We start from the raw sequence: 18,257 nt of genomic DNA, 5'->3' as shown, positions 1-18,257 counted from the left end.
CATACGCCGTCATGATGATAGGCAACTTCATGGGGACTAATAGGGTGATAGTTTCCTTCATCTGACTTATGGGTCAGAGAGAATTGATGAAATTGAATCTATGATTGCAGAAGGGTCCTAAATCCATTCTGTATAGTTTAGAGATATTAAAGAAAAACTATTTAAATCTCTTTAATGGCTTTTTTCTGCACTCAGCCTATAATTCAACGGTTTGTTTACTATGTTGTTTAACCTTCGACTCCAGTTTAGTTAAGTTGATTCGGAGTTTAACGCCCCTTTCAGCAGCGAGGCTATTTGAGACAGGACCTACTGATTAACGTGAAATCCAAACCACATGAGCTCCCGCCGGGAATCGAACTCGGGACTCCTACGTCAAAGGCGCGTACGCTAACCGCTTACCTACGAAGGAGCTCAACCTTCGATTCCAGTCTTGTCTATACAGAAAGTTGCGTATAACCATAATAGGATATTGTCCATAAACCAAATTCATAAAAAATGGATTCAGGTCTCTTCTACAATTATCGATTCAGTTCCTTTCAAGAGCTTCCTCGTGGCTAAGCGGCTAGCGTACGCGCCTTTGGCGTGGGAGACCCGGGTTCGATTCCCGGCGGGAGCTCATATGGTTCGGATTCCGCGTTAATCAGTAGGTCCACGTCTCATATAGCCTCACTGCTGAAAGGGACACTAAACTAAAATCAACTCAACTCAACTCAGTTTCTTTCAAACGAGTACGAAACCACATATATAGTAGGACTATAATTCATAGGCTATAATATAATTGTTAACAGTTATTGGTTTCTTTTCATGCTTTCATTCAGGATCCAAGAACAAAAGTAAGTAATACATATAGTCGTATATAGCTCGACAAGAATGACTTGATCAATTAGAATTATGGCTAAATATATCGTAACAAACAGTTATGTAGTCAAATACAGAAGCCAATAACTGGGAATGATTTATTCTGGATCAACTATTGTACGCTGATGCCAATATAGTGTTGTCTTCGTTTATTAGGATTACTGTAGGGGGTCTTATAAGATTGTAATGCTAGCCCGTCTGTCTGTTGCTTCATCCGTAATGTTCAACGAAAGCGATTTTTTTTTATTCTGCTTTTTACAATAGACAGCTAAAGCGATTATCTCGGCCGAATTAATTGTTAGAGTTAATTTGTTATCTCTTCGGGTAATAGTGACTTTAACGGTGACTATCTATAACCCATACATGGAAATATCTGCTGAGGCTAGAATTTTGTTAAAAGCTAAAATACTTTTTTTTTTTATTAAAAACTTATTTTTTAGGTTACAAGTGTCTCTGAGATAAGAGATTTTTTTTGTTTACACCTCAAAAATTATTGGTGAGGTTAAAAACTTCACATACTTGGGATATGAGAAAGTGTATATCTTATATATTTGGGGTATGAGAGGGTATATATGAAGCCTAGAGTGTTGTTGTTATTTTGCATTAGTTTAACCTCAAATATAATATTTTTGTTAAACCTTAAAATATATCGGTGAGGTTAAAAACTTCACATACTTGGGGTATGAGAAAGTATATGCCTTATATATTTGGGGTATGAGAGGGTATATATTTGGTCTAGGAATTAATTCGTGCGGTTTTTAATAAAAATTGAAGCTTTATTTCAAAAACAAAGTAAATGAATACGTTAACAAAAATATTGTCCATCGCTAGCCACTACTTTCTCCCATCTTTCAGGCAATTTACGGATTCCGTGTCGAAAGAATTCCTCATCTTTTGACGCAATCTAATCAAAGATCCATTTTTCGATATTTTCTGAAGAAGTGAACCGCTGTCCAATCAAATCGTTATTCATGCAATCGATCAAGTAGTAGTCAGACGGAGCAGTGTCTGGTGAATATTGCGGGTGGAGTAACACTTTCCATCCGACATTTTCCAAATAGGTTTTGACCGGTTTTGCGACATGTGGTCGAGCGTTATCATCTTGATAAATAAGTTTATTATGCCTGTTATTCCATTCTGGTCGTTTTCAGGCCAGAGCTTGCTTCAAACGCATTAATTGTTGTCGATAGCGGTGTCCATTAATAGTTTCACCAAGTTTCAGAAGTTCATAGTACACCACACGTTTCAAATCCCACCATATATACAGCATAACCTTTGCACAATGAATATCTCGTTTCGGTTGTGAAGGACCTGGTTCACCTTGCTTCACCCAGGCCTTTCTTCGTTTAGGATTCTCGTAATGAATCCACTTCTCATCACCAGTTACAATTCGATGCAAAAATCCCTTCCTTTTCTGTCTTTGAAGCAGCAATTCGCAAACGGTTTTTCTTCTTTCAACGTCTTTCTTTTCAATTCATGTGAAACCCAATAAGACATCTTTTGAATCATTCCTATGGCTTTGAGACGTTTGGAAACTGTTGTTTGCTCAACTCCAAATGCTTCTGCAAGTTCGTCTTGCGTTTGACACGAATCCTGATCAAGCAATGCTCTCAATTCTTCATCTTCAAATTCTTTTGGCTGTCCAAATTGCTTTTGGTCTTCCAAGCTGAAATCACCACCTTTAAACCGTGCAAACCACTTCTGACACGTTCGCTCAGCTAGAGCATGGTCACCAAACACTTCCACTAAAATATGATGACTTGCGGTAGCACTTTTCTTCATGTTAAAGCAATGAAGAATAACTCCCCGCAAAAACACTTTATCAGGCACAAAATGCGCCATTTTCAGTTGAAGAAAAAATGTTGTTGTTTCCGCTTCAAGCAACTGACATATACTAAACAAGATGCTTAATGACAGTAGTTTTCAACGCATGTTTGGATCAACGAAACTATGGGACAATAAGCTAGTTACGCCATCTTTTGTAAAACCGCACGAATTAATTCCTAGACCAAATATAAAACCTTTATTGTTGTTATTTTGCATTAGTTTAGCCTCAAATATAAGATTTTTTGTTAAACCTCAAAAAATATTGTTGAGGTTAGAAACCTCAAGTGCTTGGGATATAAGAGGGTATGTAATACTGATCACTTCAACTACCAGCATAAATTCATTTATAAATGTAAGTTCCGCGCGATCCACTTTTCTGTATTTACCAGTTTATTACTTCCTGCAGTTTCAGCATCTCAGATGTCAAGTCATTGCTCTCGATCTGTACTCCGTATATATATCTTCGTAAAATATATAATTTACTAAACATTTTTGTGACATTGTCATTTATGAATATTACTTTAAATACTTCTATTTAAATATGGAAAATTATTATACTTGACGTATGCCTATGAACTATTTCTAAACTTGGTCGTATATTTGGTAAAACTTTAAAAATGAAAATATTTTTAACTAAAATAAATCAAACTGTGAAAACTTTTACATTGAACTTAAACTTAATAATAGAAACATGTGAAAAATCTCCTTACTCAGTCTCTCTTTTTATGCAGAAGAAACACACAGTGGGTTTTAAATGTCCAACGGGTGCAGCTTGCAGACATGTTTGGCGTTGTGCTGTGGAGCAGATGCTTTTTTTCACGTAAGTAGCCAGTTCTATTGTTAGAACTTAATGTAATCCTTTTATTGCAATACATCAAGTGAATAATAATTAGCTAAAGACTAATATGGTTTCATCTTTATAAACTTTATTAGGTGACTATGTAATATTTCATTCTACTGATGTATTTGTGAATGGTATAAATGTACTAGTTTTCCCTAAACTAATATATAGTATAAAAGCAAAGTTCCATCAACTAACTCATCACAGTGTCTTTGAAATTCTTTGACTGAATCATATAAATATTTGGCATGGTAGTTATTCTTGTGTCTCACTAAGGAAAAAAAAAAAATTAACCGTAAAGCCACGAATTTTTTTATACAAAAAATATTATTGAGTAGCACAAGTTTAATATGGCTGACTAGTACCTTTGTGTGTCATAGTATCACGTAAAATTTCTTTGTGAAACGCAAATATACTTTGTATTAACATTAAGGCATGTCATCTACCAGGTACGGTTTCTATCGTATTGAGTATCCTGTTCTTTATTTTATTTATTTAATTATTATATTTTTTGTAACAGATGTGAAACTGTTAGTTTGTATTCCTTTTCATGAGTGATATCGATTTATAAAAACGATATCAGAAATTCTATGTTTGTGCTCAAATGTATGTCTTTAAAAAGTTAATATGACAAGTCTGTGTGCCCCTTTTGAATTCCAAATTTATTTTGATTTTAATATGTCATAGGGTGATTGTAAATTGATTGCAAAAATTTGTGCTCGATTTTCATAAGTGGCGTAAACAGCTTCATGCCAATACTAGTATTTGTTTTATGACTATATTGTTTACTATTGAATAGGCGGTAGCGTGATTTTAGTGGTAGACCGTTGACTGAAGCGGATTTGTGCGAGAGAACTTTGGAAAAATGGAGACCAAATTCGTATATTTTAGCTATGTTATGCTATTTGAGTTCCGGAAAGGAGTGAGTGTTTGAACTGCAATAAAAATAAATAAATAGAAATCAGGACGTGTTTCTGGACATGCTACTGACCTCAGAACAGTGGAAAAGTAGTTTTGCAGATTTCGAAATACATACCCCGCCCTGATTCATACATGATACCCCCCCCCCCTCCCTGGATGGCATTACAGTGTTAATGACAAATTGTGCGTGCCTTAGTGGAAAATAGTTCAAAAACTGCAACTGAAAAGATTGCGGAGAGGCTGAAGACTGGCAGGTCGTCTGCATTTCACCATTTAAAGAAACTCGGATTCACTTGTAAGCTCGATATGTAAGTGCCTCATTATTTAACGGGAAAGAATAAGTTATACTGTGTTTCAGTATCATTTTTTTGCTTGCTGAGAAAGGTCTGTTTTCGAATCGAGTTGTAACAGGTGATTAAAATTGGATCATGTACAATATGCAGCGGTAACGAAATCAGAAATAAGTAGGTGAAAAAGGGGAAGTGCAGAATCCTGCCTTACATCCGATGATTGTATTACTGTATGTTTGATGGAATTTGAAGGGAATTGTTTTCTTCGAGCTTCTTTTTTTTTTTTTTTTTTTTTAAACTGTTTTGGTCAATCAAATATACGTTATTATCCACCATGATAACACCAGACCTCATATTGCCCAAGTGATGCTGCAAATATTGAAAGAGTTAAATACCCACTGTATTCTGCAGCCCGTGCTTGCTTTTTTAGATTTTCATCTGTGTCGATCTTTACAATATAGCTTACATGTCAAGAGGTTTGGTTCTGTGTAAACTATCAGAAAATATCTAACAACCTTGTTTGCAGAAAACCATACAATTTCTATTACAAAGGAATTCGTGAGCGTGTAAAATGTTGAAAGAGGCAATGGTGGCGATTATGTCATAGATTAAGAAACCTGAATTCTGTAAATTTAACTTTTTTTTTTTTTCCAAATCGGACACGAACTTTTGCAGTCATCCGATATGTACATGAAACTACTATATTTGTTTTGGTAGTAATTGTATATTGTGACTCTGATTTTGTTTTATTTAGTTTGCCTTCTTCATCAGAGGCTCCGACAGTAGTAACTGGAGGTAGTTTCTTTTCTTGGGGTACAAAGTTTCGTTACTCAGGTCGTGTAGAGCGAGAGATTATGGAAGATTTGGGCCCTCTACGAAGAGAAGAGCCACCTATTAATAGATCTCGACCACCGAGTTTACGTAGAAAAGCCTCCAGTGTTCCTGCGACGCCTTCAACGCCTGTTGGATCCGACATTGGTGAGATCAGTAAGCATTCCTCTTTTTTTTATAATTTTTCTATATTATTAAAACATACTTATTACACAGCCTAACTGAAAATCTTTGGCAGACACGTAATGGATACAGCGTTTCTGATTAATAAAATTTGAGAGTAAGTCTTGAATTTGAGAGTAAGATATATATTCCGCATTTATTTAATGGGACTTTGGTTCTTAGATTAGTTTCTTTTTCTTTCTTTCTCTTTTTTTATACGCTTAGAAAACTAACTCTTAGTCCTTATAGTCCTATAGGTACTTCTTTTTAAGAAAAAGAAAACCCTTTGTGTACAATATTCTACAATTCATGTAAAATTTCTAAATAATATTTACGGATTGAATATTAATCCAGTTATTCCAAAAGTGTTTTATAATACTTGTACGTTATTCTCGTGATATCCTCTCAAGAACTACCGAACTTTGGTAAACTAATAGGGTGTTCCGAACCTCCATCTTAAGGCATAACTGATATTTCCTTCTCATAAACATGAAAACTCCATAAATTGTTTGTTTTGTGAATGTGTATATAGGAATGCTGTACTTAAGAGAGGTTGAGTCTGGATGGCAGCTTTTGCCATTTCGATTCGCGGACTGAGGGTAAATACCTTTGATCTATGTGTTGTTTCGAGATTTGTAAATGTGAAATTAGTTTCCGAGATGAATAAAGGGAATTTTCGTATATAGTAGTTACGGCTTTTTGTGCAATCTAGTACTCAGCAGAGAACTAGAATGAGAGGTAGTACGGGAACTAGAATGGTATTCTGAGACTTCCATTGTTTCTTTCGTAGAAGGTAATCTAAAATATGTTTTAAAATATCAAGGAAAAACAGTATCTTTACTGACAAAAAATTGAACCGAAAGCAAAATTACGTTGTTCAAATAGTAAGTAACTGGTCAGCTTACGGTGCCGTTGAGAGTATTTGTCATCTGTAACAGGACTACTGTCGCAGTTACAATAGGCTTACACAGTTTTGGTTATATTGAAATATTGTGTAAAAGAACATACTCGAATAAAAAAAAAAAATGTAAAACCAAAAGGAAGAAAGCAAAAGTAAAAGGAAGAAAAATAATAAAAATAAAGTGAAAGATGCACAATACTGCAAAGTATCTTTCAGAAAGCGTTGCGCTTCACAAATTGTGTGTGTGTTACTTAAAAGTGGATGTCTTGTCTGTTTTTGACCTATAAATACAAGCAACACTTTTTTCGTTACATTTATACATTGTAGATCTGACAGAAATGAGAATTTTGCCAGATTTGACCATGGAACACCAGTCTCGTTGTAGTAGCCAACATGAATGAGTCTTCCAAACTCACAGGCTCTTCTCATTGGATGTGATAGCAGATTATTTCTTTTTTAAATACCGCTATTATAGATATTTATACATCTATATTTGCTTTATATATTTTACATACTCTTCTTCGATGTTATCACTACACAGTACTCTTTCAATCTTTTACTTTCACAAATAAAATATTTTGTTTTGTGCAGATACTATAAAGCTCACATAAGTATTTTATTTGTTCAACGTAAGGCAAATATGTCTAATCAATGTACATTAGTTGTGAACGGTCGATAAATTGTGAATGCACTTCATAAAAGGTTTAGTTCGTAAGAAGTACTGAGATATATCTTCTTGAAATTTCCGAGTTCAAGACACATATTTTGTATTATAAGAAGTATTATAAGAAATATTATCAAATTCGAGGGTTATAAATAATATCGATAACAAATTCAATTATGCAAATTTTTATATATGAAGGGAAGTAGTAAAATGAACATACTCTTGTACCATGTGGAAAAAAAAAATCGTTGCAGATAATTTTCGGGCTCATCAATTCATACCGATTTTTTATTGTTTCCGTCTATTGAAGTATTTGTCGGCCGATTTCAATTCTTTTAAATTCTTGTTAATTGGTTTCATTGTACATTGTTCGATGTATCATTTACATCTTGTTTATTACGGACAATTAATTTAGAACAGGCAACAGTACTGGGTGAATTCTCTATGTTGTACTATTGAAATTTAAGCACCGAAGAATAAGATTTTATATTAATATGTTCAGTATGTTATAAATTTAAACTGCATAGGTAAGTAGCATTATTTACTAGAAACTCTACATACGAAATTCTATTTCCTTTTATCGCACATTATATAACACATATAATGTTTTATTTGTAATGAAATTTCTTAGGAATAATAGTTCCGAAGTAATGTTTAATTATTAGATATCATTTTTCGTTGAAGTAGTTTCTACAACAGCAAATGTTCATTGTGTGAGTGAACTTTTTTTAAATAAAATATGAACTTATTTCTTCATCAATTTCCTTTCTCTCTTTCTTTCTCTCGCTCTCTCTCTCTCTTGTTATTCAGTTGTTACATTATACTCAGTGGTATTTGAGGATTATTTCATCATGTTCAATGATATACGATGTTATGGAACCAACTTTACAAAACCAAGCTGCTACGAAAATTATGATAAAATAAAGTATCTTACGAATGTTTATGAAGATATGAACGATCCAACATGAACAGAGACGTACAACGAAATTGATCTATGTTACAGATACGTGCGCTCGAAAGACATAAAAGAACAGCATATACGAGGGTCATTCGGAAAGTAAAGAACGTTTTGCGCTAGCGCGTGGGCGTGTTCCTCCACCCCCGCTGCCGCTGGGTTATTGACCTGGGCATGCTTTAGCCTCAGTCTGGCACCAGCTGCGATCCGCTACGGTCCGTTATTGCTTCGCTGTGCGACTGTAAAATGTGCGATACAATTACTGATCCCGCCAAGTGTGAGGTTCGTAGTGTGATAAGATTTTTGAATGAAAGAAAAGTGCGTCCGATAGAAATTTATAGACAAATCACTGAGGTGTATGGAAATGTAATGAATGAAGCATCAGTTCGTAAGTGGTGCATTATGTTTAATGACGGACGGACGAATGTGCACGATAAGGAACGCTCGGGCCGGCCTTCTGTTGTGACTGACGAACTCAAAGGAAGAATTGAGCGGAAAATTCAAGAGGATAGGCGATTCACTATTGATGGGCTGCATGAATTCTTTCCTGAAATTTCAAGAACTTTGTTGTACGAAATTGTCAGTGGTGAACTTGGTTACAAAAAAATTAGTGCAAGGTGGGTGCCTCGACTGTTATCGGAGGAACACAAAACCAAGCGAGTGGGAGCCGCATTGACTTTTCTCAGCCGTTACCATAAGGATGGCGATGAACTTTTAAATCGTATTGTTACTGGAGATGAGACGTGGATTTCGCACATCACTCCAGAAACAAAGCGCCAATCCATGGAATGGCACCATTCAAATTCTCCGAAAAAGCCGAAAAAAGCCAAACAAATTTTGAGCACCAGAAAGGTTATGGCTACGGTCTTTTGGGATCGTAAGGGTGTTTTGCTCGTTGACTACATGCAGAGAGGTAAGACCATAAATGCAGCTGCCTACTGTCAGACGTTACGTCGACTTCGCCGCGCGATTCAAAACAAAAGGCGCGGATGCTGACCAGCGGCGTCATCCTCCTTCACGACAATGCCCGTCCTCACTCCGCGGCATTGACGAGGGACTTGCTTCAGCAGTTTAAGTGGGAAGTTTGGGAGCATCCACCCTATAGTCCAGACTTAGCCCCCAGTGACTTCCACCTATTCCCAAAGTTGAAAGACTTTTTGGGTGGAAGCCACTACGGCAGTGATGATGAACTTAAGGAAGCTGTTAGTGATTGGTTCAACAGTTTGGCGGCAACTGTGTATGCCGAAGGCATAGAAAAACTTGTTCCACGGTATGACAAGTGTTTAAATTTACACGGCGACTATGTCGAAAAGTAACTTAAGTATCACATAGTATGTAACACAAATTTCGCCTTTGTATATCAATTATTAAAGTGTTTATACAAAAACGTTCTTTACTTTCCGAATGACCCTCGTAATTTCCTTTTATAATTTTTAGGATAAGTTTTAATTCTGAATATTTCACCATAAATGACTAACTTAGTTAGGATAGCGGATGAGGAATGTAAAACTTGAATCTGGAGATTGAAAAAGATATTAAGATATGAACAAACTCCATGGCTCTGTATAAGTAGCTTAACAAATAAAACACAGTTCTGACCAGAGCAGAATGAAATATATTAAAAACTATACTTACAATGTGTTACAGTATATGTTATATTAAGATATAAATGAGAATTTATAGAAAAAGGAAAGAACGTTTCAAATTCGGAATCCAGTTGGTAGTATTCTAATATGACTGAGAGACTGTCAGCGGTTACCCTTTCCGTTATTAATACAAAAATCACCAAAATACAACGATTTCTTATTAGTTGTTTATTATAAATATTTATTACTTACAGTAACAGTAGACTTTTGTCTTATCCGCCATACTCGAATTTTGTTTTTTATCCATTTCATAATATCAAGTCTCTTGCTGTGTGAAACACAGGAAATTAGTAATTAGCCATTTCGCACAAGATTATTTCGAATTTTCATAAAATAACTTTACACTAAGTACTAAACTATTGTGCTGCCAAAATGTCTTGAGTCGTGCCAAAAATGCGAACTAAAGCTCACACCCTCACACACCCTCGCGTTGAGCCAATAAGGGATCAGCTGTTGCTAAGCGAGAGAAAGCGAGTGGAATTCCTTCAGACGATAGCAGCGTTTGCAACGGAAGACTAGGGATCAAGTCAATGTGGTATAATAATAGTTGAAAATTAAATGTCATGACATACCTGTATGATTTTCCGAAATTAATTAAAAGAACTCAGAGTTTCGCCTAAGCTCGGTAGAGCATCGTCAGAGAACAGAGTTTCGTCTAAGCTCGTATGCAGCACGAAATTAGTATATATATGTCCGTGCAGAGGAAACAATCACTCGAGTGTTTTAATGCAGTAATCCCAAATTCCATGAAGCTCTATTAGGAGGCATGTTGATTCGGAAGCTGACAAGACAAAGTGTTTATCGGGTCCTCGAAAATATAATCCAGATGGTACCAACAAGTAGGCGTAAAGAACACTGTGTTCAAAACTGTTAAGCACTGTCCCATCTGGTGCAAACAAGAATTATGTACTAGTGTGTGTGTTTATTTATTTTTCTTTTCCGAGGAAGCATATTTTGATCTTAACTGTGGAGTTATCAAGTAGAATTTTTGGTTGATAATGTCCGTAAACTTCGTCATTGATAATGTCTGTGAGCTTTATCAACACTCCTAACACAATCCGAAAGTAAGTAGTATGGTATACTGTGTTAAAGTCCAGAATAATTGTTTCATATTTTTTTCTTTTTTTAAGGGTGGGGGAAAATCTAAAGGTCAATGCAGTAATAGAGCTAAACATTACATTGGCATGCTAAACAACTTCTTGTTTAAGAATCGTGCTGCCCTTAATCGAGGGAACTTGTAGTAATAACAAGACGGAACAACATCCCATGCAATTCGTATAACCATGCCCGCTTTACGCAGTTTGTTTTCGAGGACACATTATTTTACGATAAAGGGACGACGTTATACTTTCTTATTTTACTTTTCTCGGGAAACTTTTGGAAGCTTGTGGGTATACTTAGGAAACAAAATAGCTGCAAGATAAAGAACATCTTACAGGGTTCATCATTAGAGAGGATGATGGCAAATTTAAGAAATCAATTCCAAATTACGTTCAATATAATTAAGACCATTTGAAAAGCATTATTTTCAGATAGACAGAGTTAAGCAAACATAGTGATAGGTATGCAGGAAAAATTGCATTTCTTTGTGTTTTCATTTATAGTTCATCCGTAGAATATGCTGTATTCTGTTTTGAAAACAGTCAGATGTTTTTGTATATACATACTATACACAAATCCTTATTTGGAATATTTTAAACAAGAAGTTGCGTAAATTATGCTATATATGTTACATATGGTATAGTTTAAACATGTATACTATGTTTCTGAGTTAGTATCTAACTTTCCGTGATAATTTTCCTAGTACCTATTTCTTCCATTGGTGTCTTATAACGATTTTCTAGGCAAAAATTCGAGTTGTTTTCAAATAATTATGGAAGATGATGCAGGTACGTCAATATTTCACTCTCGTGTATACTGTCGTCAGCGTTGTTAATCTTAGCTATGCCAATCGAGTTATTGAAAACTCTTTGAAAAGCCTAAGTAAGTCAAAGTCCTCTCTGCCGTTCTGTTATTCCTTTGCGTGAATTATCCATATTATTTTGTTTCCATAACGTCGTCATATCATAATAATATGGTAAGGATATCTTATGAAATAATAAATTACTTTTCCTTCCAATCCTAGCACTATATATCAATTAAATAACATATTCCCATTTTCATAATAAATACATTTTCATAATAAATATTTACATAATAGTTTACTTCACATAGTAGTAGTAGTAGAAACCCCCCAAGATAATAGTTTAGATTGCATTCATAGAGTTTCTATATGTTCTAAATATATCCATAATTTGTAGATTTAGTGACTTTTATTTGGTATGTTATTATTACAGTAGTTACTAGTTAACTAACCATTACTCGCATGAAGTTCAAATTAACCTAAATTTAATCTTTTATTCTTTATTTAATAAATTAAATCCATAATAGTAAACCTAAATACTACTTGTAGATTACGTTTCCTGTAGTGTCATTGCAGATGGACACAAATCAAATTTTGTAATGATTGTTATCTTTATCCGCATACAACGAATTCAAATCTGATAGATGAAACGTTAGTTAGAGTACAAAATAGATTGTTATGAAGTATGCTGTTTGAAACAGCATTAGTTTGTGAAGACAAATTGGCAAATTATTTGTAGTAGTAAATTACTTTTGTGTTTGTGTTAAAATGTGTTAATAGTCGTGCGAGCAAGGCATAATGTGCTCTCGGACACTTGCAGCATTAACATAATCGTTAAGATGTGTCGTAAAATGATATTCATTAAATAAAGAATAGACTATTATTTAAAGGAAATGCTTGAGAAGACATATTGCTCAATTCATAAAATGTAAATTTTGTAGGGTATAGCAGTTTACCTCGTTCAAATCATTCAGCTCCACTGCCTGACACTCGACTGGATGGTAGTTTGCTATGTGGTGTGGATCTGCCTCTTTCCTCCCCCTATTGCCCTGATAACACTCTTCCTCTTCTTGAAACTGTAGCTGAGGACCAAGAAATTAACAACAAGAAGGGACCAGGTAGGGAAATCGTAGTGAGTTTGTGTGGTGTGGGTGTATGTGTGAATATATGTGATTTGTCCTTTCGTGGTGAAGTAATATTTTTGAATATATATTTTAACGAATCTTTCATTCTTCGAAAATAGGAGTAATTTTTGTGAGCTGTATCATGTGTCGGTGCCATCATTCCCTACAGCTGTTGTAAGTGTATATATATTTTCCCCCTAAATACATATATCATAACTTTGATAAAACGTATGATAATTGTGGGCTGATCAGATAAGAGATTGATCGTTTCGTTACTATTAACCTCACTGTTTTTTATAATTATTATTGCATAGTAATAATTGTTTGACTATTGTGGAACAGTATTTGATAATAAAAGATAATGTAATTTTCTATTTTTAATGTGAACCCATACATAGAAATAAAAAACTTTTCATTCTTAACTTATCAAGAACTACACCGATATACAACAGATGTACATCTTGGTATTTCTTACATAGCTTTACTCCTGAAATTCCTACACATTTTAAAATTTAATTTTTGTTCTAAATGTTTTTATCAGTTTCCATACGTAAGCTTTTACTTATTTATTTATTTATTTATTTATTTATTTATTTATTTATTTATTTATATGCACTTAATAATTTGGAAGTGTAAAAAACAGGTTTAATGAACTGATTAAAAAAAACTTATCAATCATCTTTACTGTACATATACAATACTTTGATAACCTGAAGCTACAGTAAAAACTGCTTCTATAAATGTTCATTACTTTAATATAGAACGCAATATTAAAAGTGTGCATGTTTATTTTGCTACTTGAATGTGAAATAAATGTTCCCTAATTATTTCTTTTGTAAATAAAATCATACCATGCATGATATTTAAGAAGTAATATTTATTTTAATACTTGTAATATGTGCTCCGTAACTGTTGTGCACTGTTGTTCATTTAATTTGTTTAATTTCATTGTTAAAAATGATGCCTTTATTTGATATCCCATTTCTTTATTTTCATTTTATTTTGTTTTACTGTGAAGCCAGTTAACCCCCCTTGGTTCTTTCCATAGCTGAGGAACCCAATGCAATTGAAACGCATGATAACAACGTTATAACTGAGCATGAAAACTTGGACACACATGTTGATCGCACAGACTTTGGTTTGAACCAGGATGCTAATGCTGAAGTAGATAAACAGCAAGATAATCTTGACACAGAGACGGAAATCATTGGTAATAATGTGGCTGTTGAGCCTAATAGCATTCTGTCCCCAACAACTGAACTGTCGACTGCCAAAGGAGGTAAGAGGCTTGCTGGGGACATCAGCGCTTTGTTCCCATCTATGTTCTTAACCCCGATTCATTTTCTCTTTTTCTTCTAGTAGAAACGATTATCTCTTAAAAACCTTTCTGGTGCATTTTTTCGGTCTTCTCGTGTTTCAGCATGGATAGATTTTTTTCTTTTTTTGTGAGACTAGAGTCGAAATATGACATAATGGCATTTCTTTTTCTATTTTCAATTTACTTCTTGTGTAATCCACGCACATGTTTTACTTCTTTTTTAATAATCATTTTTTTAGTGGAACCTTTCAAAAAATATTACTTTTATTTCTGTAAGAATATTTATAAACTAGGTTAGAGTAGGCGTTGCAGATCTGCGCGTAGTTGATATTAGCATTGCAAAAAATGACCTCTCCAATATATAGAATATTCTTCCTTACTTTTACGGTAAAATTCCATATGAATTGCTATTTCTTTTCATTTTCATTAGAATTAAGTATAGTTCACATATATAAAGTACCTTGTGAGGTAACAAAATAGTATTATAGTAATTCTTTTGTAGTTTATTTAGTCAACGTTTACTGTGAACCGGAGTTGTACGACAATATATATCTATCACATAATCGTGAATAATAGCAAGTTCATTGAAAATATTTTGGCCGTACATACACTATAATAGTTATATAAACTTTTGATTTTCTAAGGATCATTATAAAGTCTGTGTGGAGTTTAAAATTTACATTAACTTCCATTCAATGGGTAAACAATATATAATAATTACAGGGGTTGTTAAATGTAAAAATACGTATATACCATCATGTTATATAAAAAATTGTGATTTTACTCACGATGATGTTTCTAAGAGTACTTACGCCATTCATTATCACCGTCCAAAATTAAATATAATTCAGAATAAGGGTGTTGTATTGTAGAAAGGAAACCAAGTTTTTTTTTTTTTTTTTTTTTTTTTTTTTTTTTTTTTTTTTTTTAATGTCAAACTTAGTATAGGACAAAGAAAATGATAATGGCAAGTTAAGTATTTAAAACAATTTGTGGAATGTTGATATAGAGTTTAAAGCGGAAGTATTCCGTGACAAGTGTAAATATGGCATTTGTTTAACGCACTACATGCATATTTTGAGATCGAATCTGCGACTATGGACTCCAGAGATGAAACGTTTTCCAAACCCATTATTTCTAATTCATTTGTTAAATAGTAATGTTCATTCTGGAGCTGTCCAAAATTAACAACTAAGGAGCAACATACAGAATCTTCCTTAGTAACTTCGTCAACCACAAATCATAAACGGGGAAACGTGTTTCCTCAAGAAGTTTTCGAGCAATTTTAAGTAGCTTCTTTCTTAGTGTTCACTCTTCCTTTCTTTAAAAATGCATTAACTTAATGTGTTGAATAATAATTTATATTTATTGTTAGAGACACGATTTTTTGGTGACACGCGAAAACGCGAAATGTGTCAGTTTTGTATGAAAATGTTGTTTACCTAAAATATATATTTTTTGATTATTTGTTAGGCCATATAACGCTCGCGATTAAACGTGAAATTCTGTTGAATTAGCGAAATTTGCAACAACTCTCGATATTCCACGAAATTTACGCAAAAGTGACAATTTTTTCGACGCTTTTAGGATTTATTCATTACCGTTATCTTTCCCTTCTGCATACTTGACCGTGAGTCGAGCTGGTGAGATCTTTAAGACATTGGCATCATTATTTCATCTTCCCCAATTCAAACTTGCCAAACCTGATGGTAAGTTTTCTAGCAGTGTGATGAAAATTCCCATTTTTGAGAAAATAGATCACCATGAATTTTTGAAATTTTACATCCAGTTACAAAATGAGCTCCAAATGGTATCTACTGGTGAAGTGGATAGTGTGGAAGGAGCGTAGCGAGGTACATTAGATGAGCATTCACAAATCGCTGGAAAGTGTCTCCAACTAATGTACATATCAGTTTCGAATGTTGATGTGAAGAGGGCTCTCTCTTCTTACAATGACATACTTACCGACAAACAATAAATTTAACATCAGAAAACATTGAAAAATGCTTATGTGTTATTTGCATAAGTAAACCGTGAACACTGAAGTTTTTTTTTTTTTTATTTTTTTAATTCTCTGTCCCCCCCCCCCCCCCCTTTAAATGATACTTATGATACTTTTATTCAATAAGAATGCTTGGTGTTATTTCAGAAACACTCAAATATTGTTTAATATGGTTATGCATGAGCTCATATCAAGATTGATGAGTGGAAATTAAGGTGAAATAAAAGGTAATTAATTGTAATTGCAAAGGAAAATAGAGTTTTTACATTAAATTTTTATTCACCGACTTTATTCCGCTTTACGCATATTTTTTATAACGAAACTAGCAGCGTTCACCCCGCTTCGCTGCGGTCACCCCGGAACGCAATAAACCTTGTTAATTAGATAATTTTTACTTTTTCGCTTTCAAGTGATATGATAAAAACCATAGTAGATTCCAGTAAATGTTAACATTATATCGCCTGTCATTTATGTTAACCCGCCGAGTCACATGGTCATGCGGGTTGCATATAAATACGTTTATTTTTACCTATGATGAACTAATAACAAAGGATTTGTACGTATGGACACTTGAATGGTCAATTATCTCAAGACACTGGTAATTAAAAATTAAAGTGATATGATAAAAACCATCTAGGGTCCAAATCCTAATAACCCCCCAAAAATGAAAGAAATTGGTTCAGCCGTATTAGCGTGATGAGTTCACAAAGGATTTGTGCGTTCTCTTTTATATATATAGATTACGAATTCTTATTTACCACAAAATCGTGTTTCTATTTATTGTGTATTACGATTTGGTGACATCCACTATAAATACATTTCTTGATTAGCCTTACATTGTTAATACTTCCAGACATGTGAAACACTGTATAATCTATAGTCATTTTCAGTACACTCATGCGTAAGGTATATGGCTGTCGTAAATTTGAGCAAAACCGAGTTCCAAATTGAAGTTAGATGAAGTTCATTGTCTTTATTGAAATGGCTTTATCTTGAAACTTTAATTCTTGTATTGTTCTCTATATGTATATAAAACCTTCCGTTCGCAAAATTATGGTCATGTAGATCGTATTACTTCGTTTAGCTTCTCGACTTTCCATACCCTAATATAAACATGGCATCTCCATGCTTCGAGTATCAACATTCCACACTGACTTACACAAACTAATTGCAAACACATTGCCGAGAGAACTCTAGGGGTACACATGAGAACATTTTTATTATCAAGTTTCAGTGAGCTGTCAAAAGAAAGAAAAAAGTGTTAACAAATACAGTCCGTGTTACTTTTTTCACACTGTCGCCATATACTCAGTTGTCATATTGGGACACAGTTTTCTGTATCTCTTCCTCAAAGAATTCTGTCTCCAGAATGAAATCAATCTCCAGTAGACTGGAAAGCTTAATACAGATGCTATGGAAACAATTACGTCCTCACATGCTACTATAATCTATTAACGCATGCAAGCGTGGCTGATGAAGCAGTTATTTGAAACTAATAAACAGCTAAGGACAATGAGAAGAAAATGTAATAAACTAACTAATTTGTCGTCTGCTACGTCGTTGTTCATTATTCTGGACCCTTCTTAAATCACACTTTCGTATGTGTGAAAGATCGAAATCAGTATATAAGCAAATAATGTGGTGCTATGGTAACAAATGTTCCTTCCTTTTTCCCACTCCTCTAAAGATTGGGGGAAACAGTACAGGTAGAATGCAGAAAGTAACGTCCCATTACAAATTCTAGTATGCACGAGTATATGGCAACTATGTGAACAAGTAGCAAAGGTACATACATATAACTTGCGTATATTATCATTTTCGTTTCATTCATCACATACATATACATAATAAAATTAAATGAATTACTTATAGTATATACTAAATTCCATTAAATAATTGCTGATGTAAGCCATTAGGAGACCTGTATTTCAAATAAACCAAAACTACTAACCTTAATCTTCTCAGTTGTATTCCAAATTTTTAAACAATCGTAAATAGTAAAATTCTCACTGCT

At 34.0% G+C, this 18,257-nt stretch overlaps 1 protein-coding gene and 1 long non-coding RNA gene across 6 annotated transcripts in view; one reads left to right on the top strand and one right to left on the bottom strand.

Annotated features, from left to right (window-relative positions):
• Frmd5 (FERM domain containing) overlaps positions 1-18,257 on the top strand; it is a 334,663-nt gene that overhangs the window by 285,405 nt on the left and 31,001 nt on the right. The window contains exons 7-10 of one of the 5 annotated variants that reach the window (XM_081748042.1): positions 3,417-3,505; positions 5,492-5,715; positions 12,741-12,917; positions 13,972-14,202. In XM_081748042.1, the coding sequence (XP_081604168.1) occupies positions 3,417-3,505; positions 5,492-5,715; positions 12,741-12,917; positions 13,972-14,202 (721 nt within the window). Of the gene's footprint in view, positions 1-3,416; positions 3,506-5,491; positions 5,725-12,740; positions 12,918-13,971; positions 14,203-18,257 lie in introns of all 5 variants that reach the window. The other 4 variants (XM_081748040.1, XM_081748053.1, XM_081748047.1 and 1 more) reach the window with 4 other exon arrangements.
• Positions 16,975-18,257, bottom strand: part of LOC145677601 (uncharacterized) — a 59,896-nt gene continuing 58,613 nt past the window's right edge. The window contains exon 3 of the long non-coding RNA XR_014129899.1: positions 16,975-17,481. This is a non-coding gene — a long non-coding RNA (uncharacterized LOC145677601). The remainder of the gene's footprint in view (positions 17,482-18,257) is intronic.

Source organism: Thermobia domestica, chromosome 2 (assembly GCF_964235325.1).
Source record: "Thermobia domestica chromosome 2, izTheDome1.hap1.1, whole genome shotgun sequence".
NCBI classification, from domain to species: Eukaryota; Metazoa; Arthropoda; class Insecta; order Zygentoma; family Lepismatidae; genus Thermobia; species Thermobia domestica.
Note: the sequence above shows the minus strand (reverse complement) of the source record. Positions and strands in the feature narration are given on the sequence as shown.